Below are 27,771 nucleotides of genomic sequence, written 5' to 3' on the forward strand. Positions count from 1 at the left end.
CACTCCCATCAGGTGAAGTTTTTTTTCCCTCTCCGCTGTCGCCACTGCCTCGCATGGTTCAGGATTGGTAGAGCTACGCATCGATGAATTGGCTCTTCAGTGTTTGAACTCTCAGTAATGATTAAATCACACTGAACTGAGCTAAACTGAACTGAACTTAAACATTAAAAACTGAACTACACTGTTCCAGTTACTGAACCACACTGTTCCAGTTACTATGACCATTTATGTGAAGCTGCTTTGACACAATCTACATTGTAAAAGCGCTATACAAATAAAGCTGAATTGAATTGAATTGAAGTTTTATGCTTGAACAACTAAACGAATGCTTAAGTCTATTAAACTGAATGTATTTTAATTACATTACAACACTGATGCTGTAATATGAACCTTATGATATTGAAAATAATCACATTAAGCTTTCACCAGAAGTTTATCATTGGCTGAAAAACTCTAGCTGTGCATAGAGCCCATCGACATGGTTTTTGCTGGCAAATTTGAATGTATTTTGTAAACTGTGAGCAAATTTTGATTCGATGGCTGCATCACACTTCAAAAAGTTTGAACAGGGGGAAAATAAAAGAGAAAAGGTTATAGAGTTTCCAAATGAAACAGATTTGAAACAGTCTACAATAAACAGGTAAATTACTAATACTTGAGGGTTTCATGACAGAGTTAAAAAAAATGTGCATTTCAGTCTTTTGAAATCAAAGCTGGATGGATCAAGACTTATCGCTTTGTCCCAAAAGATATGAGAGAATAAATATACAAAAATTTTATTTATCAGGCGACACGGTGGCTCAGTGGTTACCACTGTCGTCTCACAGCAAGAAGGTCACTGGTTCGAGTCCCGACTGGGTCAATTGGCATTTCTGTGGGGAGTTTGCATGTTCTAACCGAGTTAGTGTGGGTTTCCTCCGGTTTCCCCGTATGAGTGTGTGTGTGAATAGTTTGTATAGTATATCTGTGACTAGTGTGTTTGTATAACTATCAATGGTACAACTGTTAATGCGTCTAACTGCAACCCAGTACTGGGATGCAGCTGGAAGGGCATACGCTGTGTAAAACATATGCTGGATAAGTTGGTGGTTCATTCCACTTTGGCGACCCCTGATGAATAAAGGGACTAAGCCGAAGGAAAATGAATGAATATTGCATTTTACAATTTTTTTTTTTAAATTATGGTTGTATACCCTTTACACTTAATTTTTAAACACATGAGTTAAATTTGCTCATTTTTTAAAAGTTATTTTAATTTTAAATAATTTATTATTTTCTTTCAGAGGATATGTTTGTTTATAATTCATACATTTATGTATTTTATTTTGAGGGGTTAGTGGAAAAATAAGAAAAATAAAACAATCTGTAATTTTCCCTATGTTGTATTGTATACTATGATGTATTGTCTTGTTAAACACCAATAAAAGATTAAAATAAAAAACAAAAAACACATGAATGAATTCAAAGCGAAACACAACAAAAAATACTCTGTATTCATGTTACGCTATTTGCTTTTGCAAAATATACTGATTTATTAACCAACAATAAAAAAAGAAACCTGGTGATCATCATTGTGGTAAAGTTGGTTTTATATTCTCACATTCATTCATTTTTGAACAGTGGCCATTTGCGACACCCTACTATAAATACTCGGTCTAAAATCGCATGCAAGTATGACTTAAAAACAACATTAGCACTATTTAATTGACCGTGAACAATGTTGTACTATGCTAGTCCTTGCATGCTAATATAATTTCCCAATTTATAATTTGCAAAGAACACTTTTCTGAAATTATATTAAGAGGGTGAAAGCCTGAATGTGCTGATATAAAACTTTACCATGATGTGATCATCTACAAATTGAGTAATGTCATGCAAAGGTTAACCTTGCCATGAAAACAATTACATTTTTACCAAAATAACGCAACTCTAGGTTTTTTTTTAATAGGTTTGTACTTTAAAAGACTGTAAAAATATTAAAACATGTCTCTGTCAATATTCTCAAACAATTATATTTGATCGACCAAAGTCAGACAATTGGCAATTTTACATCTGTAACATCCATAACGGAGAGATGTCACATCCATAACCAAGCTTTTTGCTCATAAATACAAAAATGTTAAATAAAAATATATCAATCATCTTTGTTCTATAGTGAGCCAACGCTTCTCCTTTTGATTATCATCGTTTATTTTGATTTGTGCAGTTTATTTTACAGAATTTCTACAAAGTATGTTGTATACTGTAAACTTGCATGCTTTTTTAGGTCACCTCCATAACACATGTTTATTTTCCTCATTTAAAGTGTAAAAAATGTTTACAGGTTGATATTTTTCTGATCCCACAACTCTGTGGCTAGTTGTTTTAAAAAATATAATCAGATGCTTCAATATGTTAACATATACTCTCTCTGTGGATTTGTTTTGAGTTTTTACTTCAAATATCACATAACACTGGAATTGCTCAATTGTTAAAGTACTTTTTTTATAAACATAAGACAAATTTGAGGATATACTAACATATTCAATTTTCAAACATGTGATGTGGATGTGCAAAACGTTAAGGTGTATTCAGCTATTTATAATACAAACAGTTTCTATGATATATTTTAAAAAATAGTTGTAAACTCTGAAGTAAAACGGTCTAAAACGTGTGGAAACATTTGTATACTAAATAATATTGCTTTCGTTTTGATAATATCTAGTGAATGATGAATGCACACACAGTGTAAAACACCTATAAATGCAACTTTGTGCTCATTCAGACAATGCAACAGATTTAGTTGATGCTCCTCAGCACAACAATCACAACACATGACGCTCTTTAACAACGCAGAACGGGGAGCTGTCCGCGGATGAAACGCCGGAAAGCAGTCGGGGGAAACAGCACAATGCGGACAGAATCCGTGATTTGGGAAGATTTCAAACTGTAGCCGGGTTTTAACTCCGATCTCAGGCTGCGCTCGCTCTCTTTCAGCAATGCAAATGTAACAAAGAACAATCGGCATGGCGGATGGAATGGAGACGCTGAAGCTCATCTGGAGCCAGAGCGTTTGAAAGCGAAAAGCGCGAGAAACTCACACTTTTAGCGGCTCCTGCAGCTTTTAATGAAGAGCACGAGCACATTTCGCGCGATGCGTTTGAATATAAATGCTTCACAAGTTCAGCGTAAAGTCATTACCTGTTTTCCAAACGTCTACACATTTAGTGAATCCTGACTCCGGGTTCCAATCCGCTCCAGAAACCGCGCAGGACCGGAAATAAGACCCGTGATAGGGCATTATGGGAGGTGTAGTTTTCTCTCTTTCTCTACACACGCTCTAAGCGATTTTCCCGAATATTACTTCCAACTGACTATTAGTTGTTGACTTTAACACAAATACAAAAGCAACACACACACATTAAAAAAGTCGAATAAGACAAAAAGGTGTTCGTTCAGGGTTTATTGCTCAAACCAGTAAAGGTATGCTAACAAACAGAATTCCTGCATAGCATACATTGATATTCTTCTGACATTAAAGGTCTTTGTCACGTTATTTTAATAGAGCTGTTCAGTCATGACGTCAATTTGTAGGCTAAACATGATGCTAACTTACAGGTTCCCTCAGAGTATTCCTTTTGAGGGATGTAAACAAAAACAATGGTCCCAACGTATTTCCTGTTTTACATTTTTAGTATCTTAGCTTCCAAGAATCCAAAAAGGGCCACATATTGATAAACAATATTATGATAGCTGTTTTAACATTAAGTTATCATTGAATTGCCTCTTGTTACAGTTGAAATTAAATAGTTTGATAACAAGCAGGAAATGTTAATGGGCCAATGACATGACCACATTGAAATGGTCTCAAAATGTAATGTTATTTGACTTTTTAAACACAATCTCAAATTTTAAAAGCTAATTGTTCATTAAAAACTGCAGAAAAGCTAGCATCTGTGTGGTAGCTGTAGCCTTTACATAGCAACAAATGAACCATTAGCAAGCACAGCAATGTGTCTACGTATAATTTGTGCTATAAATAAACAGACATTATTTTTTTTTCTAATTTAATTGTAAACCACTATTCTTAACATCCCCATCGCTTTTTAAGACTACAAAAACTGAACAGCTCTTAGTTCTTACTGGATATGTGTGATCTTAATATTGCAGGTATATATGTTACGGTGAGCTTTCATGGATACAATAATCATTCGCAACAACGGCAATTCCTAAGGGCGTTCAATACATCCAATAGAAAGCACAGATGAATCAGGTTAACAAGGAGTTCTGCAATGCATATGGTTACAATGATGATATGAGGACTGATGTGTGTGATTTCATTTAAATGGCTGGAACGGCCACTTAAGCAGGACAAAAAATAAAATACAAAATCTTCACGTGTCTCCTTTCATTTCACTGGAAATACAACTTGATGATGTGTTAACAGGCAAGATGTACAACACAACCTACACTAAAAACAAAACAGTAGTCCTCCCCAAATACAAATTTGACAAGCCAGACTGCTGAGGTTTCTTTCTGGCAACATTCAGAATGGACAGGCATTCAGGTTTCTTCTACATATGCAGCTCGAGTTCAAGTAAATGTCAAGCGGAGCCTGTTATTGAATCTCCCAAAGCGCAAATCCACTGCAGTTCTTCACACAGGCTCAAACAGTTGAGGTCCAAAACAAAAACGGGTTGGCATTCACTGCCAACATTTCACGTGGCTTAAGAGTATATGGGAAAGAAAAACAGCACGCTTAAAATAATAACTCCGAAACAAACAATACCAAACACGCATGTATTCTAACATTTCTCAATTAGGGGGAGGGGGAATGCCCTTGCTTAGTGTTAAAAGCTTAGGTGCAACTCACTTTTTTTTTTTTTAAACGTGTGGCACCGTGGGAAAACTAAGAGAGAAAAACACGTTCTCTTTATATAATTAGACAATGATGTATGCTTAAAATCTAAATATTAAATAAAAAATATATATAATCAATGTTTTCCCCATCTTTTTTTTGTGTATTATGTAATTAAAGGGTAAACGCTGAACCACACCTTTTTTAAAGCAAACATATCAGTGCCAGACTAGAACATTCTTAAACATTTATATTAACGTTATACAGCAGGGAAAATAAGTATTAAACATGTAATTTTGCTCAGAAAACATGTTTCTAAAGGTGCTGTTGAAGATATCACATACGGAGTATGTGTCAATACCACGGCCATATTTGTACAGTGCTTCCAGGACAAATGTCATTCAACCGCACTTAGTCAAGACTAAAGCCAATCTGAAGATGTTGGACTTCTGTGCTGTGTACGGGTGTAGCAACGAGCAAACAATGAAAACAAAGCATAAAGGCAGAATATTTTGTTTTTTAACAATTTTGTTTTTGTATGTTACAAACTTTTGTGCTAAACAAGTAACGTTACTGATGATAATACAGTTAATGGATTCACCATAAGGCAAAGTAGCACCAACTTGCACTAAATACCAGGCTTATGCTAGTTTTGTTAAATTAAATCAGCAAATAATGTAAATGAAATATGACAAGAAGATGTTGCGGTGCCAGAAATTTGCATTATTGTTGGTAAAGTGAAGAAGCGGCTAGTTTTTGAAGCAACTTATAAGGATGCCTGATAAGATAACAGTGCCTGCACCTCAATGTGCAAACTGTCAACCCTAAAGTATAGAATATTACAAATGTTATACAGCATTTAGATCAGAAATTATGAGCAAATTGAGACGCAGGGATATTGATGATAGATGAATTATAATTTTTGACCACCGGCAAAAATCTCGATCATAGATATTTGTATATATTTGTCAAAATCTCTGGTTCTGGGTGGTCAGTCCTCCACTACACCTTCCCACACGGTCCCACATTCATTTCAAATGAGCTCTACCCTGTACTAAAATGGCAGCTGTATTGACGCATTCCTTCCAATAGACAACAACAGCGAAGGCGACATCGATATTGTAGGCGATATCTATGATTTGTAACAACCAAATAAGATATTTGCAAATGAAACAAACTAATTTGTTTACAAATTAAGTTATGTGTAAATACATGAAATGACTCGGAGAAAAACACATTGAACACATGAGGAAAGGAAGGTGTGGAAAGGCAGTGAACGCCCAGACAGCAGCTGAAATCTCTCAGGGCCTACTCACACTATGCCCGTTTCCCGGGTTGTTTGAGAAGTGCGAGTGCTCTGAAACGAGCTCAGGCATGGTTCACTTGGCCGGCCCTGTCCCGGTTGGAAGAGGTGTGCCGGAGCACGGTTCACTTGGGTTTTGGCGCGGTACGCTTGTGTGCTTGATCCCGAAACTGAAAGCAAGACGTGACTTTTAAGGGACTGTCTGATGTGGATTTATTAATCATCCTTACTGTTTAATGAACGCAAACTGTCATAGTTTATTAAAGACGCAAACCCCTCACTGCACGACCGCTGCACCTTCAGCAAACCTCCTAATTCCTGCAGCACGAGGACTTTATGATTGTTTATGAGCGTCAACAGTGGCTGATCTGTTCGGCGACATATTTCACCGTGTCACTGCATATCAATCGACCAAACTGACATAACTTAAGAAATCTCCACTGTGCTGATGGGAAGCGCTTACTGAACAGCGCATCATCGATGACGTAAGCGTGCCCAGGCCCAAATGTAATGTGAATGCGAGCCGCCGGTGGAGATGGAAGGGGGGACAAGCGTGCTTTGGCCCTGTTCAAAGCAACTACACATAGTGTGAGTACGCCCTCAGTAGTTCTTCAGCAACCCACTGCCCATCATCATTGTAAATCAATATCAGCGGCTTCAGTCCAACATCTACATTAGCAGGATCATGAAGATGAAACCAGGGTGGACATTGTTTAGGTTTTTACCAAAATCTGCTTCAATTCCACATCAACAGATCCTTTAGAAATATTATTTTCAGGAAAAATGTGACATGTTTGATACTTATTTTCCCTGCTGTATGTTAGAGAATGTTCTTAAAACAAATTTCGGCAAATAAAAGTCACTATTCTCCCAGATTTGTCTCTCACACAGTATGAAAACTCACATATTCAATTCACATCAAGGCAGAGAGGTCTTTCACATGTTATAACAGAGCACGTTCGCATCCAAAATCCCGCAAAATGCACTGCGCCACCACTGCAAAATGAGTTCGGAGCATATAAAAGAAGTGCAAATCAAACCGATGGAATTCCCTTGTCTGATCCACCAGAGGGGTTTTCCAGAGGGTTAAAGCTAAGGTAGATGGAACGATCGAATCCTGCTTTGGTTAGAAGGCCACAAACACAAAGTATATCTTGTACATGACGATCGCTGTTTGCATAAGAGTCCTTTTAGAGCGACGAACGAGAGCCAGTGCTTATTAGGAGGCTGTTCTGTAAACTTTCTTGCATATAATCACACATATTAAGTTCAAAACGTATGACTGTTTAGCCAATGACATCCCATCGTAGGGATGGACAGATGCACAGGTTGACTAAAGGGTTTCTGGAAATGTGGATGAGAGAGGAAGACGGTGATTGTTGCTACGCAGAGGAGGTTTTGGCAAAGGACACCCCAAAAAGACGAATACGTACTGATGACTTGCATAAAATGTAGGAGCGTGTTAGAAATATGAAGAGGCTCGAAAGCTATTAGTCTGGATGACGGGCTTGTGTAATGTGAAGTTCACGTTGGCGGTTCTTTCAGCATGCCGTTGGTTTTGCTCTTGCTCTTGGGGAGAAGTTTGCGGTTGATGATGCGCCTGAAGGTGGCGGTCCTCTTTTCCCTGTCACCCATCACAGCCGCCTCGGGATGCTCCAGGTACTGGAGGTCATTGTGGGACTGGCTCATGCCCGGCTCCTTTCGCTGATGCCTCCGTCTGAAGAATAGCTTGGCACTCTTGTGAAGGAAGCTGCCTACAGGGGGCGCCAAAGAGAGATAAAAATAATCAGCAAAAGCTCTATTAAATGTACTCCACTGTGCCAACCTGGAGGTCAAACCCAGATTAAAGGTGCTATAGACCATTTTGAGGGATGTAAATAATAACAGTGGTCCTAACCCATTTCCTGTTTTACACTTAATTTCTATAGCTTTCGAGAATCCAAAAGGGTCCACATATTGATAAATAATGTTATGATAGCTGTTTCAACATTAGGTTATGATTAAATTTCCTCATTACAGTTATGAAATTGTTTGACAACAAGCAGGAAATGTTTATAGGCCAATGACATGACCATTGAAAAGTATTAGTAAATGTAAGTTTTTTGACCTGTCTAAAGCATAAAAACAAGATGTTTGCGGTTATTAAAGTGAGGAAATATGAAAAAAATTATGGTTAAGATGGTTAATCTCCTTTAAAAAGGTACATTCTATGTCTTTGTTATCAATTTTTTGTGTTGCGATTAATTGCGGAAGCTTTTATCACAGTATACGATACGTGGTACTATCACGATATTGAGGAATAATAACCCCCAAAAATTGGTGTATTTTTTATTATGTTCACATGTTCAGAGTAAATAAATGCTTTAAACAAATTAAATTGTAAAAGATGATAAAGTACTAATAAATAATAGTACTTTATTATTAATAAAGTAAATAATAATAGTAAAGTCTCATTACTAAACGTTAGTTAATACTAGGGGTGTAACGGATCACAACCCACAGATCGGAACGCACGTGACCCGCGGATTAATCACTTTTTTGAACTTGTATGTTAATCCAACATTTATAACAATTGCAGAGAGATCGCCTCCCGCGTCATTCAAATCCCGCGTATGAAAGAATTTTAGCTTCCTCGTAAAATATAATGATGACGAAAAACGTTGAGGTGGGACCTTAATTAAAGGTGTTTTCTGTCACTGTTTGTTTAGCCTGCATTAATGCATTCATTGTACAGCCGCACAATTAATTATTAAGAGACTGTGATCTCAACTTAAACCAGCGCAACATGAATGACAAATGCTATTAATGATTTGTTGTTTATTAATCCTGCTTTTAGATTAAGAGAGATTCAGTTTTAACACATTTCATTTAGTTACAATTAAATAACACAGAAGTACTTGGAGAATAGTTTAGATATAAACACTGATGTTTATGGTAATGATTAAAATCACTGTTTAATGGAACTTGACACTGGTGAATTTTGTAGCAATTACATTGTGTAACCAATGGGTGGCGACAAACAACCATCAATGTTTCACTGTTTCAACCATCATTATGTCACTGAATAGGTTTTTAAAAATGATCCACCTATAATGAAACATGAAGTTATATGTAAATTGTTGAATCATTAACTGAAAATAAATATGATCAGTTGTACAAGATGTTAGATTTCTATAATTTAGCATTATCAGCAACAGATTTAGTATTGAATATTTTACTTTTTCTCAGCAGGTTCTTTCTTGATTTTTATATTTTATCAAAATTACAGGTTCTAAGTTCTGTTTGTTTAAACCAATGGTTTTTGCAGTAATATTTTTGTTTAAATGAAAAGCAAATGACATCTGTCTCCTCTACTTATTCGCTGACCCGAAAAATGGTCTGATTCGTGACTTTAAAACCGTAGTGCTATCCGAACCGTAAGATTGGTGATCAGCTACATGAGTAGTTAATACATTAAAATAGCAGTGAGAAATAGCTATATTATAGTGTTACATTATATCCATAGAATTGAATTATTATTTATGAACTACACTATATAACCAAAGATTAATAAATGCTTTTGTAGCGTCGTTGCAATGACTTTAGTTAAATTAACTGATGTTAACATGGTCCCTTACTGTACAGAGCTGAACAAAAGGTCTATAAATAGTCACAGAATGTGACAGAACTCTTAAGGCCAGATTAATGGGAAAATGTCAATGTTTGAAAATAAATGGCCTCCTACTTATTCAAGCAAGTGCTGTAATGAACAACTATCAGAATATTCCTAAAAAGTGCTCCAAAATGTTGTGAATAATTATAGTGGCCATGATATCGATATTGTTCATGTTCATTATCGTGACAAATTGAATTATTATTATTACCTGCATATGTCTAAACACCACCCACTGTCAGTTTAACTAATTATATTTTGGAGCACCAGGTTGCCTTGTCAGAATAAAAGTCTATTTCATTAAAATTTTGAATGCTGACTTAATATATGTGAACGAAGCCAAAAAAAGGGTTTCAGAAAAATCGTAGCAGACTCTGAAATGAGCTGTGGATTCAGAGTAATAGAAACCCACGTATTTAGGTTTTTAATTAGCAAAACATGTAAATATTACAAAGTAAACATTAGCTGATCAGCTTACAGAGCAAGATCATCAGGCATGTTTTATTCATGTTGGTGTCATTAATCTGGCAACCTGCCAATCTATTTAATTTTTTTTCCAGTTTGGACTGCAATACCTAATTCAGCCATTAGGTGTCAATCCTACGTACTGCACCTTTAAACGTAACACTAACTGTTAAAATGAAATATTATTAAATAAGCTTCTTTGACCTCCATGAAGACACAGAGGATGTGGCAGTGGAATTGAGACACAAACACATCAGTGCACCTTTCTCAGCTTTGAAAGATGCCACTGCAATATAACGGCAGCATCAGAGGAAAATTAGAAACAACACAAAGCACAATACTAACATTGGCCACATTTATGCCTGGTTTAAATGCATTTTTGTTAATCCGAACACAAGTGGATGGTGCTAAAAATCTAGCGATGATTCCAATTTCAGCCTCAAATGAACCGTCTGTTTTAGGATAAAAAAAAAATAGACAGAAAAAAACATACCACACCCCAGCATTCAGATTTCTACTTTGTTCTGGCTAGTATCACCGCAGTACCCAATTAACATACTTGTGAAAGGTTTTACTTTGAAATAAACAATCACACAGACTGTGTGAAAATGTGTTGACTCTCCATTAGTCTCAGATAAAAATCAAGTTTAACTTGTTTGATTGCATTTTACACTAAGGCTGCAATGTCAAGCAATTTCTTAAGGTGCAGTTGACATGAAATTGAACCAGATTTTGGTAAAAACCCAAACAATACAAACATAAAAATAAAATAAAACAATGAAAAAATGTGTTACGTGTAATAACAATGACATGACACAAGGAGAAAGTGCTAAACTACTAAAATGTATTTAATACTTCATATAAAAGGCATTTTTTGTTGACTGCAGTTTAAATACGTCTCTCATATAGGGAATGAAGTCACATGCATTTCTCATTGCTTAAAGTTTTTTCCACAGACTTCAACAGAGAGTAAAAATGATGCTTCTGGTCTATCAAATCTTATCTTTTTTTAGTATTTTTTATTAGATTTAGGTCAGGTGACTGGCTGGGCCATTCTACTTCTCTGAAAGTATTCGAGAGTTCTCTTGACTGTTATTTGGATCACTGTCTTGCAGAAATGTCCACCCTGGTTTCATCTTCATCATCCTGTTAATGTAAATGTTGAACTGAAGCAGCTGATATTAATTTACACTGACTAAGGGCAGAGGGTTGCTGATTAAAACAGAGATTTCAGCTGCTGTCTGAGCTTTCACTGCCTTTCTACACCTCCCTTTCTTCATGTGTTCAATACTTTTTCTCTGTGTCATTTTAGTTTATTAGGCATTACTTTATTTATAAACTAATTTGTTTTGTTTTCTTTGCATATATACATTTCTTTGATTGTTACCAACATCGTGTTCGATACTTGGTGACTGTCTATACATAGTCCCCCTACTGTCTATATATATATATATATATATATATATATATATATATATACCATCATTTTTGGTTTTACAGATAAGGACCAGATAAAAATTAAACGATTCTAAGACACATTACGTGTGTATTTTCTGGGATCCATGTGTGAAGAGACTACAGTGGCTCTCTGCAATGCTGTGTGTGATTCTGTTGCAAAGAACAGAACAAAGAATAACATATAGGGCCATTCTAAGGCCACCTCCACACTAATACATTTTCATTTAAAAATGATTATTTGTGGCATTTCGGCCTTATCAACATCGTGACAGCTTTTTAGGCAACAAAAAACATCTATTTGAAGAGGATAAATTTGAAAATGCTGTTTTCATGTCATAGTGGATTTTGTCTATAGGATAAAACAAATTAATTTATTTTAGAATTAGATTATATTAATGCTTTATTATGGTTTTATTCTGTTGTAGCCCCTTGAGTATAAGAAAGGTGCACTACAAATCAAATTTATCATTATCATTATTAGTGATTAAATTTATCATTATCATTATTAGTGTAAGCACTATGTAAGCAATACATAGTTCTTTTTTAAGAGCAACAAAACAAGAAAATACATTTTTATGTTGTCGGCAAAATATTTTAAAAAGCCCCTCAACCAACCACTTGTGACCAGATCATTAAAAACACATTTAACCCCAGGTGTGCAGGGCCATATTGTATGCAAATGTATGCAAAGTGATTGTTCCTTTTAAAATGAAAGCAGTCTAAACCAGTCCACACCAGCTTAGAAGTTCAGGATGGCTGAACTTCTGGATTTTTATGCTGCTCGGGCAGGTTATCAGCCAAAACTCTCAGTGGGCCAACAATGAAAGGGTTCAAGAGCACAAAAACAAAAGCAGAAAACGTCTCCAAGGATTGGAGAAGCCAAATGCAAAGTCAAATCTTTATCCACGTCCAAAAGTCAAGTTTTAAAGCTGATATTAATTCAGTAACTTCCATTTTATCTTGCCAGCTGTGTGTTGAAAATGCTGGAGCATGGACTGGCTTTTTTACTAGCGGGTTTGTTAACCATTTCACAGGGAAGTCTACATGATTGTCCTATTATAGACTTCTCAAGAGGTCACTTACTCTTCCAGCAATAAATTCTGGTTAGCACAGGTTTCCACTTTAAGATGGCAAAGAAAAAAAAAACACAAAGTGATAAGGGAGAGGTACAGAGAACAAATAAATAAAGTGGATGTCATTAAATGCAAAAAGGACAGGCAGAATGTCACATAGACACAGGTGAGACAGAACTTAGCAGCTCGACTTCATGCTAACATTCAGTTTAGGTTGCAACTTTAATTTAGGAAGCTTTTTCAGTTTTCTGTCTAATGTTGTTTACATGAAGGATCTCAGGTCACAAAATACCTTACTACTTTTCTCATCAGCTTAAAAGTCAGAATTACAATTTAACAATAATATACACTGTAGCTTAAACTTTCTGGTGCAAAACTCCAAAAATTTACTTTATTTACTATCTATGAACTAGCGTTGTCACGATACTGGTATTTGGTACCAGTCAGTACTGATATTTTAAAAACGTTGATTTCGCGCTAACATTTGAGTGATGCTGAGCACGTTCTTAAACAGTGCTGATTTGCCATTGTATTCACATGCTCAACAGGAATGACTTTGATTGGCCATGAATTTCCTTAGTTCACTGAACTCACCACTGATTACCGAATGTAACCACAGATACAGGGACACTGGAGTTTTTTAAAGCTGTGAAGATCAGTCCATTTATCAGCAGATCGCTCATATGTCAGCTCATAAATAGACCAGCTGATCTTCACGGCTTTAAAACGCTTCAGTGTCCCTATATCTGTGGTTACACTCAGCAAACATTGGTGAGTTTGGTGAACTGATGACCTTCACGGCCAATCACAGTCATTTCTGTTGAGCTCGGTAAAACAACGGCAAATACTGTTACTACTACTAGGGACTATTGTTCAAATAGTTTGGCGTCTGAAAGATTTTGTTTTCCTTTTTTTCCAGGAAGGACATATTAGATTGATCAAAAGCGACAGCAAAAGTATTTGTAATGTTTCATATTTCAAATAAATGTTGTTATTTTAAGGAACTTTCTAATAAATCAAAATTATTTGAAAATATCTACGCACATACTAACTGGGACAACGGTTAATAAATGATAATAAATGTTTCATTAGCATATTACAGAGACTTTGCCTTTGCAGACATAATCTATATTTTAAAATATATTTAAATTCCTTTTAATCAACACAAATGCAGGATTGATGAGCATACGTATGTAAAAATACTTTTCTTTGCACACTAACACCTCTCAAAGCGCTTTTTTGGATGCGAAAAGCGGAAAAAAAATCAAATCCGTTTTAAAAATTTTTTATGACGGATGAAAGTTTCAGAGGCAGCGTGTCAATATGATTCACACACCGTGAGGTTGAATTTGTTTGTTTCACATGTGAAAATTACAGCCGAAAATTTTGTATTCAGTGTGCAATAAACTTTATTGTTTTTTGCCTTGTTTCTAGTCTAATTATTTAAAAATTCCTAAATTAACAAGCATTTCCTAGACAAGAGAAAAATGTTTTTTTAGAGTCAAAATAAAACAAAATGAATATAATCAAACTAATTTGAACTGAAAACAAGATGGTTTTCACTTACACTTACCCCCTAAATTTAGCTTGTTAAAAGGGTGGTCCAGATTGTATTTTTAAGGCTTGGTTGTGTTTATGAGGTGCATTTGTAAAAAAACAAACAAACAAACAAAAAAAAAACTTTTTTTTTCATATATGTTACTTTGAATATATACAGCTACTCGGGTAACATGAAAACGACTGACATATTTCTTTGTTCTCCGAATGTCCACCCTCAAGAGGCTCTGATTGGTCAACTAACATAATGTGCTGTGATTCGCAGATCGGCTTTGTCACCAGGAAGCATCTCTACTATAACATTAGAGCGCATCTGGTCACGCCCCTTTGCTGTGCGGGGTGTATGCTCATAACATGAAGGGTTTATGACATCATTAACCCTGATGTTTTTTCTTGTAGTCCCAAAAATTCATTTGCATTTAGCTTTGCTAAGCTAACTTTGTAAAAGCCAATGCCTCCCTTTGCATATAACTTTGAACGCATTACATTCAGAGATGTTGTTTATGTTCACACAGCTACATTACACAAGTTTAAAATGTGATATCGCAGTGGACCACCAATTTAAGAAAAGAAAAAACCTCACCAAATTCTGACTTATTTCTGAAAACTAAACTTGTTTAGAAATTGCTTATTTAAGAATCATTAGATATTTGGACAAAAAAAGGGAAAAAAAACTCTAAACAAGAAATGCACTTTTTTAAAAAATAAGATGAGTGACCAAAAATCATTCCACTTGCTGAAACAAAGAACAAGTTGTGGACAAATTAAGGCTCAGGGTTAAATAGAAACTGATAGTTAAGGTAAATTTTGCTCAAAAAATACAAGACTACATTTTTTTTATCAGTTTTGTTTTGATTTCAAGAAACACTTGGTGATTTTGTATTTTTTTGTAGATGTTTGTGTTTTAACAAACTTAACCAAAGTTTTAAAGGCTTGCAATTTGGGTAAGGCAATATTTTGGCACTTTTTTGCATAAATTAAAAAAAATTTAAAAATACATTTTAGAATTCTTTATGAATTTTTAGATATTTGGACTAGAAAAAAAGACAAAAACTCTGCTAAAAGTGAATTTCTTGTGTAGAGTAAGATATAGAGAAAAAAACTCCTACAGCCTTCAAACATTTAAACAGTGATGTAAATGCAAGCCACTGACCTTTCTGCTCACATGTATCCCTGTGATCAGATTTATGACTCTAGTAAAGCACTTTATGTAGACTGAAGTTGTAAACAGGGCTAACAGTAAATCCAGAAACCCAGCTCAGCATATACTAAACTCTTCTTCTGCATTAAGCTCAAAGTGCTTCCCCTTTACCCCTTCTCACCTTTTCCTTTTTTAGAGCCCGTTTCAGAGATACAGAGGGACAGAGATGTTTTATCTGCATCCGGGTCTTCTCCAGTCTGGCTCTCCCAGTCCTCCACATGGTCTGTGCCATTTGCACCCACCAGGGACTCTGTGGCTTCGATAATGCTGTTTTCTTCTACTTTTTCGGGGGGTAAGGGGTCGCTGTTGGTGCCCTCGGATGCTCCGGACATTGAAGCGTCCATGGCCGCTGCATACCCTGCCATTAGTGACATCTCTTCATCCTGGGACAGAGGGGCCTGGAGAGGAGATAATATTAAGCTCTTAAAGCTTGTGCATTGTTCAAATTGACTACCCTTTTGTAGTGTTGGTGGCTGTTTTTGCCCTATTGACTTCCATTATAATGACATTTTTTTGATTGCAAAACCATAAAATCATACAGTATAGTCATGCATTTTTATTGTTGCTGGTTTTTCCTGTTGGAAAAAGATCAAATTAATAATTTTTACTGTTAATCATCAGTTGGCAACATTAACTTTTAAGACAAGATTGTGCAAATAAGTTTCTGGCTTTTATATGGAGTTCTATGGAGTAAAACAGCAAATTATTGTGCGGGTGCTTGAATACACTGTGTTCTGAGAGTCTAGGTGCTTATTATTATTTTTTTTATGATTCAATTTTTATTTTCTTTTTCTTCAATAATTTCATAATACAATTAGTTTACACATTTTACCTCCTTTTAACATCTCCTTATCCCTCCCCTCCCCTATAGCAGCAGTGCTGTCATTGAGTATTGCTACCATAGAACCCGTAAACACAAATACTTATTATTAAACTTTATAGGAACAGTAACAATACAATAAAACATAAATAAATAAATGAATAAAAATAAATAAACTAAAATAAATAAATAAATTATTACATTTTTGGTGTGCGCCTCACCACAATGACCTTATTCCTTTTTCAAAAATGCCAAGTAATTTCCCCATCTTCTCTGATAAACATCCAATTTATCTAGTATCCTTTATGTAATTTTTTCATATGCTGCCACCATCCCCAGTTCTGTAACCCATTTTTGAAATGATGGTGGACCTACTGAACGCCATCCCCTTATAATAATTTGTCTTCCAATCATAATACTTTTTTGAATCCATTCACACGTCTTCACCCCAGGTCCCAATACACGCAGGTCTCCTAATATATATATATATATATATATATATATATATATATATATATATATATATATATATATATATATGTTAGGACAAAACGAAAAGCAGCATTCAGAAACATCCTGAATGTAATTATGTACTTTAACCGAGCTGCTTAATTTTTATTTTCTAAATCATGTCTATGCAAGGTCTCTCTTACACTCTCACACACCGACACACATTGTACTCAATATAATAGTCAGAGACTAAGCTTTTGGCAATGTAAATGATGATGATCAACAGTAAAAATGTAAAGTTTTAACTCTGCCCAAGAGGGAAAACCACCAACAATCAAGAATGCGTGATTATTTGGTGTCATGGGTTTGCAATCAAAAAATTTGATTATAATGGAAGTCAATGGGGCAAAAACAGCCACTAACATAACGAAAGGGTAGCCAATTTACCCAGAGCGTTTTGTTGAGTTTTAAAAAAATTCCAAAGCACTTTCCCCAAATATGTGTCAAAATAAGATGTCACCAAAAATCAATCTAGTTGCTGAAACACTAAACACAAGTTATGGCCAAATTAAGCTTCAAGATTCCCTCAGAGTAGATGGAAAACATCCCCAACAGCACACAAGAGTTAAATAGAAACTAATAGTTGAGGCCAATCTTGCAAAAAAGATGCAAGACTACAATTATTTATCACAGTTTTATTTTAACTCCAAGTTTGCATTTTTTGTAGATTTTTGTGTGTTAACAAATTTAACCAATGTTTTAAAGGCTTGCAATTTGGGTAAGGCAACTTTATTGCATAAATAAATTTATGATTTTTTCAAAGCATATGATGGGTTTGTCCCTCTGTACTTTGTTTTTCTATGTCTGGAAAAAAAAACTATAATAAAAAATATTTAAAAGGCATTGTTAATCTTTGGTCTGTACCACAACCTATATCTTTCAAAATGTAGATTTCCACGATTGCAATGGTTCCAGTAGTTGGCACTGAAAAAGCTAACCTATGATAAACAAAAAACCTAAAAACATTCTGGTTGATATGGCGTCTCCTTTTGGGAATACGTGGAGCTTTCTTGATGTCTATGCAGGACTGCTTGTGATTTCCTTTTAATCCTACTCATTGATATCCATCCTACTACCTTCTTATGGGAAAACGGTTTCAAAACTATGTTCATTCTTTTGATTTGTCATTTTGTTTTTCGCATTTTTATTTATTTTTACATCCTGTCCCTTTCATTTCTATACACTCTCTAATATTAGTTTGTGATGTGCCACTATTAATGGGCCATGAAACCCTCCTCAGGGTTCAGAGTTCAGAGTTCAGAGGGAGGAGTGGATATGGCCGGCAGAGCAGGGGAAAAAGAGGGGAGCAAACAACTGTTGTCAGTTTGTTCACAAAATGAAAGACAGTCCGTGAGGAGACCCATGAATTTATAGTTTACAAAGGTAAAATGGAAAACAATAAACAGTCATTTAATGTCCTGCAAAATATGTTATTCATTTCATATAAACATAACCACAATTCGTTATATCATCATAAAGATGATTGTGTTTGTATAAACACTATACCTCTCTCCTCCTCAATCCCCGGGTCTGAATGTAGACACAGTGGATAGCAGTGCAGCAGGTCTCTTTCCCTATCTATTCCAACCATTAGCCCTGCTGGTAATCTGGACTGGAGGATTTTAAAAACAGGCGAACACAGCAGCAGGGACATAGGTGATGTGTCTGAATGGTAATGAACTCAACTGATAATAGAAAGTCTGCCATTCTCCAAATCTCATGCAACTCTCCCGACAAAAACACTTGCTGCAAACCAACAGCTTTGGTATATCAGTCCTGACAGCAACGCAGGAAAAGATATGCAACAAACCCCATGGATGATGGAAACAAACACATGCGACCCGTGTTTTGCGCAGACGCGGTCTCATCCAGTCATTGGGTCTCACAGCCTGGCAGGTCTGGCTTGCCTTCGAAAAGAATAACTAAGAAGCAGGGTCTTCGCATAGGGTAAGAAAACTCCGCTATGAAAAATAATGAGAAACTGATGCGTCATGACTGCACTAGCAGATTCGCGCTAAGTCACATTTTGATCCCGCCCCAAAAATTATTTTAAGCGCAGAAGCTGAATTCAGCTGACAAAAGCTCAAAATTATCCAGTTTTCCCACAACTAAAGCTGAGAGGTGCTGACATTGTCTTAACTGATGCTAAACAGACACAAATCTGTTAATGTTATCTAATATTATGGGCAAACAATAAAAAAAAAAAAACAGTGAAAAGAAAAAGCATTGTTTACTTAAGATTAGATTTGTTTTCTTCGGTTATATATAAGAGGAAACTATTAATAGGATATCAAAAGAAGATATTCTGAAGAGCGTTGGAAACTTGACTCATTAGATGACCAAAGTATTTTTTCATTCTACTTTTTTCTACTCAAACTTCTACTCAAACTATCGGTATCCAACATTCTTCAAAACATCTTCTTTTGTGTTCAACAGAAAAAAAAGCTTTGAAACCACTTACAACACTTTCAGGTTAACCATCCTTTTAAGTGTATATGTACTGGGAATCTATTATATTATATTTTAAAATCTGAAAGAATTAATTAGCTGTTAAATAATCTGTACATCTCTTTGCATACACTTAATAGCGTTTTGTATTTAATGTAGTTGATACTGCATTTTTTTTTTTTCTCCCTGTTATTTGTTTTTCCCATCATCACTATTATGTTACGACATCCATGACCCCAGACCATGTAATTATTGTATTTGACCCTAATTTCTGTGTTAAGCTGCCTTGGGATGTTCAGGTCTTGGGTTAAAACAAAGACAGAGAGAAGGAAACTGCAATGTTTACTGTTGTATGGTGTGTAAACATTCTTTTCCTTCAAAAAAAAAAAAAAAATCATCCTTTTAAGTGAATTTAAGCATCAAAACATTAAGGGGTTAATAATCATCAAAAAAAAAAAAAACAAGGGACCCCAAAAATACTGATATGGAGCTACTAACCATCATAAACCACTACTAAATATGCATTAGTGTTAATCTTCACCTTGGACACTCCTGAGATGATAATGGTGCTCTTTTTGACGGGAGATTTGAGCTTCTGTTTTGCAGACTCGTGCAGCTGTCTGATAGCAGCCTCGGCTACAGGATCTGTCCCGTTCAGAATCAATAACTCTGTGCAGAAAAGAGAAACACAGCATTTAAAAATAATTAATTAAAATGGAAATAAAAGGAAATGCATTTAGCAAGTGGAGTCAGCAAGCGTTAAAATAGATGCTGAAAAAAACTCACCCGTATCTGACGATGAAAGAGCTTTACTAACTTTGGCACCGAGTATTGACGGCTGCTCCGACACCCTTCTCTCCGCCAGCTTATTTTTAGAGGGCGATTTGGATTCTGTAAGAGGGATTTAAAAACACACAAACACAAAAATAATTTCAGTGAGTCTCATATAGCAGTTTAGGAGATTGACGTGATTGTAGGATGTTCAAATACTCAAAACAACAAACTCAGATTGAATTTTTGCATCTGTCAAAATCAGAGGTGTAATGAAAGGTACCGGGTGGTAAAGGTCGTCCTGGTTTGCTCCTCACGGCAGTAACAGTGGTGACGACAGTGCCACAGGGCATCACAGTGCGGTCCATTTCCACTCTTTTAGTAGGGGCCGGGGTGGGTGTCTGCCAGGTACGCACCTCATTGGGCTCCAGATAGGTGAACTACATTCAAAAAATGAACAGGAAATGTCAGGTTTCTTTATGTTTTAATGCCATATCAGCAACATTGGCTATATAGCAAAACCTATACTAAATATACAATATGCAATCATATCGGTGTCTTAATAAACATTAATTGTAGAATAAAGTACAAATAACAACACTGAAAAGAAACGTTTACAATCTTTTAATTTAATTAATGATAACACTTTTTTTTAAACATATCCCTTTAAATATTTCATAAATAAATAAAAAAAGTTCTCTAATATCTATTATTCATTCATTCATTCATTCACCTTCAGTTTAGTCCCTCGATTGATCAGGGGTCACCAAAGGGGAATGAACCGCCAACTTATACAGCATATGTTTTACAGCTGCAACCCAGTACTGGGAAACAACCATCTCACATTCACACACACGCTATGGCCATTTTAGCTTATTCAATTCACCTGTACACTGTAAAACCCAACAGTCAACTTGATCAAATTAAATGAGTGTAGTTACGTCAAAATTTACTGAAAGTAATTCTACTCATGTAAAAAGAGTTTTGAACTCTGTGTTGAAGGTAAAGAGTTCATTCTCTTAATTATCTTCATTTATTGGGTTTTACTGTGCTCATATTGCTTCAATTCGTTCACAGTACTCATTAGGATTAGTTTTTGAACCTCAATGGTTTGTTGCAATCAATTTCCTCAAATGGTTTGAGTTACCTTAACTTTTTGGGTTTTACATAGTAGTGCATGTCTTTGGAATGTGGAGTAAAACAGAGCACCCGGAGGAAACCCACATGAACACGGGGAGAACATGCAAACTCCACACAGAAATGATAACTGGCCCTGCTGGGTCTCAAATCAGCAATCTTCTTGCAGTGAATAGAGCGTGCTAAGCACTGAGCCACCGTGCCGCTACTATCCATTAAAAATACATATTTTATTTTAAAGTAATATATCGTCGAAATCGTCTCACACAAGTCACAATTAAATTTTTCTTCCCCTTTCAATAAATATGGGTGCGTCTTGAGAAGACGATTCTACGTCTCCATATCTATTTTTAAAGTGGTCATTATATTTTTCATTTACAAATGAATTCACGTCATATAATTTGTTGAAATGTCAGGTTTCATTTTTCTTATTTGGATTAAACAAACATTCGCTGTTTTTAGTTTGCCAAGGGAATCAACAAGAAAATGAAATAAACTATAGTATTAGGCTTACCTAATTTTCTGAAATATAAATCACATTTTTTAAATGATGAAATTATGTACTATTTCAAAGCAACATATATAAAGAATTTAAAGGGAGAGGTAAAATTCTGTCATCATAGTTTTTTTGCTAACTGGAGTTTAATGTTCTATTGACCACAAAAGAAGATATTCTGAAGAATGTTGGCAACCTGTAACTACTGACATCAATAGTAGGAAAAAACAAATATTATTGAAGTCAATGATTACAAGTTTCCAACATTCTTCAAAACATAATTTTCAAAACAATTTTATCTGGTTTGCAAAAAGTCAAGGAATGATGAGTAAATGTTAACAGAATTTTAGTTTTCGCGTGAACTATCCCTTTAAAGGCAAGTAAGCAAAACATGTGCAACGCATACATAGATTTTGATTATGAGTAAGAGACACGTGTGTATTTGCATAGTTTCAATTTCACTTTACATGTTTGTCTAAGCTTTACATTTCAAATAAACGTTATTTATAGTAAATGTCAAAATATGTTTTGCATTTGTTAAATGTAAAAGATTTGTTGCGGAGTGAAAGGACCCTTGGTGATAGTTTATTCCAGATCCTGGCAGCAGAAATGCAGAAAGCTCAACCACCCACAATAGTTTCTGCAAGTGTATTTTCAAAGCTAGATCACAAAGTTCAAGCTATGACAGAGAACAGAGAGAATTCATTCTGAAAGGTAGGAAGGTGCTAAACCTTGATGGGACTTGCATGATGTGGTGTGATGTATTTTTATTCAATGCCATGTCAGCAACAAAGAGTTTTACATTTTAAAACATTTAATTTGTATAAATACTATTAAAAAACAACAAGCAACATAAATAAGATAAGATTTTTAAATGTAACACATGATTAAAATTCTAAAGTTTTTCCTGGTGACACTTTGCTGAATATCTACTTTAGTTTATTTAATAAAAAAGCCTTGTGTAGTCATTAAAAGCAAGAATAGTCCAGTAGAATATGTTTGCTGGCCTTGAATTAACTGAATGCAATAAATAAAACATTGGGAGCCAATGTAATTGCTATAAAACTGTAGTAATGGGCAGGTTTTTTTTGGTAAATGTAGGAACATGAAAAGCTAAAATTTGGCTGAGCTGCAAGCGCTATTTGGCAGGCCATAAAACAAGGAGTTACAATAATCCAACCATGACATAATAAATACATGAGTAACAGTTTCAGTGTTTTCAGAATTAAAAGAAGGTCATAGACAGTCACTATTATGAAAGTAAAAGAAAAAGGATTTGACAAGCCGATTGATATGAGATTCAAAATGTAGACTAGAGTCAACGGGCTGTAACCGGGGTGCGAGTTACAGGGAGGTTTGGGGGGGATTGACCCCTCTAATTAACGCTTGATCCCTCCCTGAAGGACATCAAAACAAGATGTATGGAGGGTCAGACCTTTAATAGTAAGAAATAGCTTTCTCTGATCTCTGATTTATATCTTAAATATTAACCATTAAAAATGTAGAATATAAATAAACAGTTGACCCTCTCCATAACGGTACATAGCTGTAACTTTATCCATTCTAATGAAGTAGTCTGGTTTGGATTAGCAAAACTAGCAAAAATTCAGTTTTCTCAGAGACTCTACTCGAAGTTCTGTGCCATCCAGACTTTTGAGATAATTTTAGCAAGATGTAAAAAAAGATAGGGGAAAAACAGTGGCATGTACAGTAAAATATATGTGCATCATCGGCTTAATTGTGGAAATTTAGACCATTGTGCCAGATGAATTGATCCAGAGGAAGCATTCAGTTTAAAAATAAAAGCGGACTAAGGATAGATCCTTGACACACTCCTTGAGAAAAAAAATTATAAAATGATTTTTAGATTGGTCAGTGCTATTGAACTGCTGCCTCCCCAAGAGATATGAATCTAGTCACTGTAAGAATTATTGTATTGCTGTAGTCAACTCTTGGCAGCACTAATGCTAGAGCTTTCAACTGACTAAAATGTTTAAATGTTTAATTAATTGCAAATAAGAAATAAGAATCGAGAAAGAAGAAAAATAAGAATTGAACACGTCATGTTTTTTTCCTGGGAATATTTATTGCTGTTGACATGGAATTGAACCAGATTTAAGAAAGAAATATGACCTGATTTAACTTTTTATAGTTACTAACATACTTTTAGACTACATTAGACCATCTGAATTGCTATTCAATTATATTTACAGGTTGTTTACTGCAGTTCCAAAACAATTTGCTGAACAACATTCCTTCACTATCATTAATGTTCCGGTGCTGTTCGAACAAAAACAGCCCTTGTCTGATATTGCGCCGGCTGCTAGTGTGATATTGCTTAACTATATCATATGATACAAATGACACAAAAACCCTTAGGGGGTATTTCTGACTCCACATCTCAGATTTTAAAGGCATATAACTGCACTCTATAGACCATTTCAATGTGGTGATGTCATTGACCCATGTACATTTCCTGCTCATTGCCAAACTATTTCATATATGTAACCAGAGGCAATTCAGTCATAACTTAATGTTAAAACAGCTATCATAACATTATTTATCAATAAATGGCTCTTTTCGAATTCTTGGAAGTTTTAGAAATTAAAAATGTAAAACAGGAAATACGTTGGGACCATTGTTTTTGTTTACATCCCTCAAAATGGTCTATGCTTCTTTAGGCAGCGTTAACATGAACGCCTAATTTGAATATTCAATTAAAAGGAAAGTTCGCTCTAAAATAAAAATTCTGTCAGGGTTCGTCACCCTTGACTTGTTTTAAACCAGTCTGAGTTTTTTGTTTAGAAAACATACTGAAGAATGCTAAAAAAAAACTGTAACCATTGACTTCTATAGTATTTGGTTTGCCAGCATTCTTCAATATATCGTCTTGTGTTTTCAACAGAACAACAGAATTTTGGGGTCAACTATGCCGGTCACACTTTACAATAAGGTTTCTTTAGTTAATGTATTTTCTCAAATTAACTAATAATAAATAAGTTATGTATATTTATTAAGTGCAGTTATTGTGTATGGCCATACACCCAAACAATTTGTAATAATAATTACAACAATTAAACAATTAATAATAATTATTATTTGCATCAATTATTCATAGTTCTACATTACCTAATATATTTTAAAAATCTAAATTCATGCTTGTTAACATTAGTTAATGCACTTTAATGTTAACAAATATGAGTAAATGATGTAATGTATTGTTCAGTGTTTGTTCATGTAAGCAAATCCAATAATTAACATTAAGTAATACAACCTCATCGTAAAGGATTACAACAATCCCTTCAATGTAACTAAATACTCAATATAACAGTCATATTAAATACACGTTTATAAATTCTGCAGATGTTTTACGTGACTTAATATAAACCAACAAGACATTGTCGATATCTAATAGACAATATACTTAATACAGTGGTTTCCAAAGTGGGGGTTGGTACCCTCTGTGGGGTTGCAGGACAATGACAGCGTCACCAAATTCTTGGTGATTTCCAAAAAGTCAAATAAGTTTTATTAAACTATTAGAATTAACATATTTTACCCATAACCCACAGAAGATAAAAACAGTTGATAAGTTACACAAAAAAATCAACAACATGCAAATAAAAAGCCATCAGCCTTTCAATTTTTTCCCCATAGGATTGGTGTGTTTGCGTAAGATTAACAACACAGCAATAGCAGCAGCTGCAGCAGACTGATTTTATAGCACCAGGTTAAACTTTCTGACACCTTTATGGCACTCAAACACATTAAAAATAAATGCCGGCCACAACTGAACATTGAGGATGATCTCTGAATGGTGGTCTCCAAACTTAAACCAAGAATAGATGTGCTGAAAACATTGTGCCTACCAGTCTCTCATTAGGTGGAGTTAATATTAAATTAAACTAATTAACATATGACTATATAAATTATAGCCTATGGTTATTAAGACTGTTGCACTTTTTTGTATCGTCAATAGCTTGTGTTTATATAGGCCTACTGTTGTGTGTGCAACATTTGTATATTTATAACCACTTCCGAGGAATGTGGGGGGTCGTGAGTCACTAGCATTGTTATTTTGGGGGTTGCGGGTTGAAAAGTTAGGAAACCCCTGATCTAATACTAGAGTGACACAGGTCTGTGAGGGTTAAATATATAAAAATGATTAAATATGTCATGTATTTACACAGTATTCATTAGGAGATGTTTTACCTCAGTAGTTATTGATCCAGTAACTTGATCTTTGGTCTTGAGTGAAAAGGTCTGTTGACCTTTAGGGTGTTTCCTCACCAGATCAAAAGGCACAGAAACCTGCCCTAACAAACAACCTAAGAGGAAAACAGAGAGCGATTCTTGATCAAATCAAAGTAATGCATTTAATCAACATATTTGTCAAGGCAGGCGAAAGTGACACTGAATACGCAGACAAACAGAAGTTTCTCTGGCCTGTTAAGAAATCAGGGTGAAAGGCCAACGGCATGAGGTAACACAGGCGGTCACATGTCTGTAATCAGAGTTCAACTCAAGATGTTCCCACAGTATCCGTCTATTAGCTCTTCAGACCTACCACTTTCCCAGCTTTTTTGAGGATGTTATGTGAATTAGAGAAACAGATCACCAAAAGTAGATTAAAAATCACAGCTGACCTTCAAGCTTTCGGAGACGCAGATTAATGGATATCACTTTTCTGTTTTTTATATGGCGTTAAGCGGGTTTATTTTTGGTCATGTGGACTTACTTTCCACGGGTTTGCCGTTATCCACGACCTGGATGTTCAGCTCCTTTGACCGGCCGCTAAGCTCACTGCAGAATCATACGGAGAGAAGAGATAAAAGAAGTCATTCTGCATTCCCAAACCAAAATGTTTCATAGATGTCCCACAAAAGACAAGATACAGTTTTATTATGCACTAAAAATGCAGTTTGTTTTATTTTGGGTTGACCAAGTATTTTAACATTAAAATTATATAATAAAAATATTACTAAATATTATAAATATTACTAAGTATATTAAAAACTCAAATGTGATTGTTTTCAAAGAAGTTTCCAAACCAATAGCTAATGACACAAAAACATTTCCTAGTCATTCTCTTTTCTCCTTCTTTTGTAATTTCGCTAACAAACTTTCCTAGTAAAATGCTAAAAAGTTTAAACTGAAAGATTAATTTAATGCTACATTAATTGTTAATTATTTAATTTACGGATGGATTAATTAACTGTGTTTTCAAACATGCATTGCAGCCAAATAGGTTGTGCGGTCCCAACATTTCCCAATCATCCAATTCTCTTTTAGTAAATTCGTATTATTACTATACTTTAAAAAAAATTGTGAAAAAATATAAATAATAATAATAATAATTATTATTATTATTGTTAATAATAATAGTGCCAAATTAATTGTATTTTTTAATCACATAAGGAATGCCAATTAGTTATTTTGAGCCAAACATTTTTGTTGTTGCCCCTTTACTTTATTTGGCCATCCAATTGCTTCTGTTTTTTTCCAATAGAAGAAAAATATTAATTTAGTGATAATTTTAATGTATTAGTTTTTTATATGTTTCCAGGCCAACATTTCCCCATCATCTCCTGCTCTTTCAATAATTTCCTGGTTTATTACTACAGTACCTTACTATAAAAAACAAATACGATAAAAATAAAAAGATTAGTTTTATTATAGAATCTAGATTAATTGCAACTGTTTTTAAACAGGTTAGTTTGACCGAAACACTTCCCAGCCATTTAATTATCTTCCAGTAATTTTCTATCCAATCTAAACTGTACTTGGTTATAAAAATAGAAATAAATAAATAAAATAAAAAATAAATAAATACAAGATTAAAAGTAGAATATATATATATATATAAAGCTAAATCAGTTGTTTCCAAACAGGTTTCCCAGTAAATAAGTTATTTTTCCCAAGATTTTCCATGTCGCCCCTTTTCTCCAAGACATTTCCTGTCTTATTTCTAGAAAAATGATTAATATCAATATAAAAGGGTTAATATCTTATCTGATATATATCCGAATATGATTGTTACTGC

The 27,771-nt window shown here is 34.8% G+C and overlaps 3 protein-coding genes across 6 annotated transcripts in view; 1 reads left to right on the forward strand and 2 right to left on the reverse strand.

The window, feature by feature from the left end:
- prdm15 (PR domain containing 15) overlaps positions 1–3,245 on the reverse strand; it is a 32,943-nt gene extending 29,698 nt beyond the window's left edge. For all 3 annotated transcript variants that reach the window (XR_015501311.1, XR_015501312.1, XM_087271012.1), the window contains exon 1: positions 3,181–3,245. The gene's annotated coding sequence lies outside the window, so the exon portion shown is untranslated. The remainder of the gene's footprint in view (positions 1–3,180) is intronic.
- mdh2 (malate dehydrogenase 2, NAD (mitochondrial)) overlaps positions 1–27,771 on the forward strand; it is a 181,365-nt gene that overhangs the window by 85,076 nt on the left and 68,518 nt on the right. The window lies entirely within an intron of this gene.
- The window catches only part of c2cd2 (C2 calcium dependent domain containing 2), a 43,345-nt gene continuing 19,001 nt past the window's right edge, over positions 3,428–27,771 (reverse strand). The window contains exons 8-15 of one of the 2 annotated variants that reach the window (XM_087271017.1): positions 26,467–26,531; positions 25,941–26,056; positions 20,379–20,535; positions 20,111–20,215; positions 19,866–19,993; positions 15,668–15,944; positions 12,799–12,835; positions 3,428–7,894 (exon numbers count right to left, since the gene is read on the reverse strand). In XM_087271017.1, the coding sequence (XP_087127143.1) occupies positions 7,810–7,894; positions 12,799–12,835; positions 15,668–15,944; positions 19,866–19,993; positions 20,111–20,215; positions 20,379–20,535; positions 25,941–26,056; positions 26,467–26,531 (970 nt within the window). In that variant the 3' untranslated portion in view covers positions 3,428–7,809. The remainder of the gene's footprint in view (positions 7,895–12,798; positions 12,836–15,667; positions 15,945–19,865; positions 19,994–20,110; positions 20,216–20,378; positions 20,536–25,940; positions 26,057–26,466; positions 26,532–27,771) is intronic. The other variant, XM_087271016.1, reaches the window with a different exon arrangement.

Source organism: Danio rerio, chromosome 10 (genome assembly GCF_052040795.2).
Source record: "Danio rerio strain M-AB ecotype USA chromosome 10, GRCz13ab, whole genome shotgun sequence".
NCBI classification, from domain to species: Eukaryota; Metazoa; Chordata; class Actinopteri; order Cypriniformes; family Danionidae; genus Danio; species Danio rerio.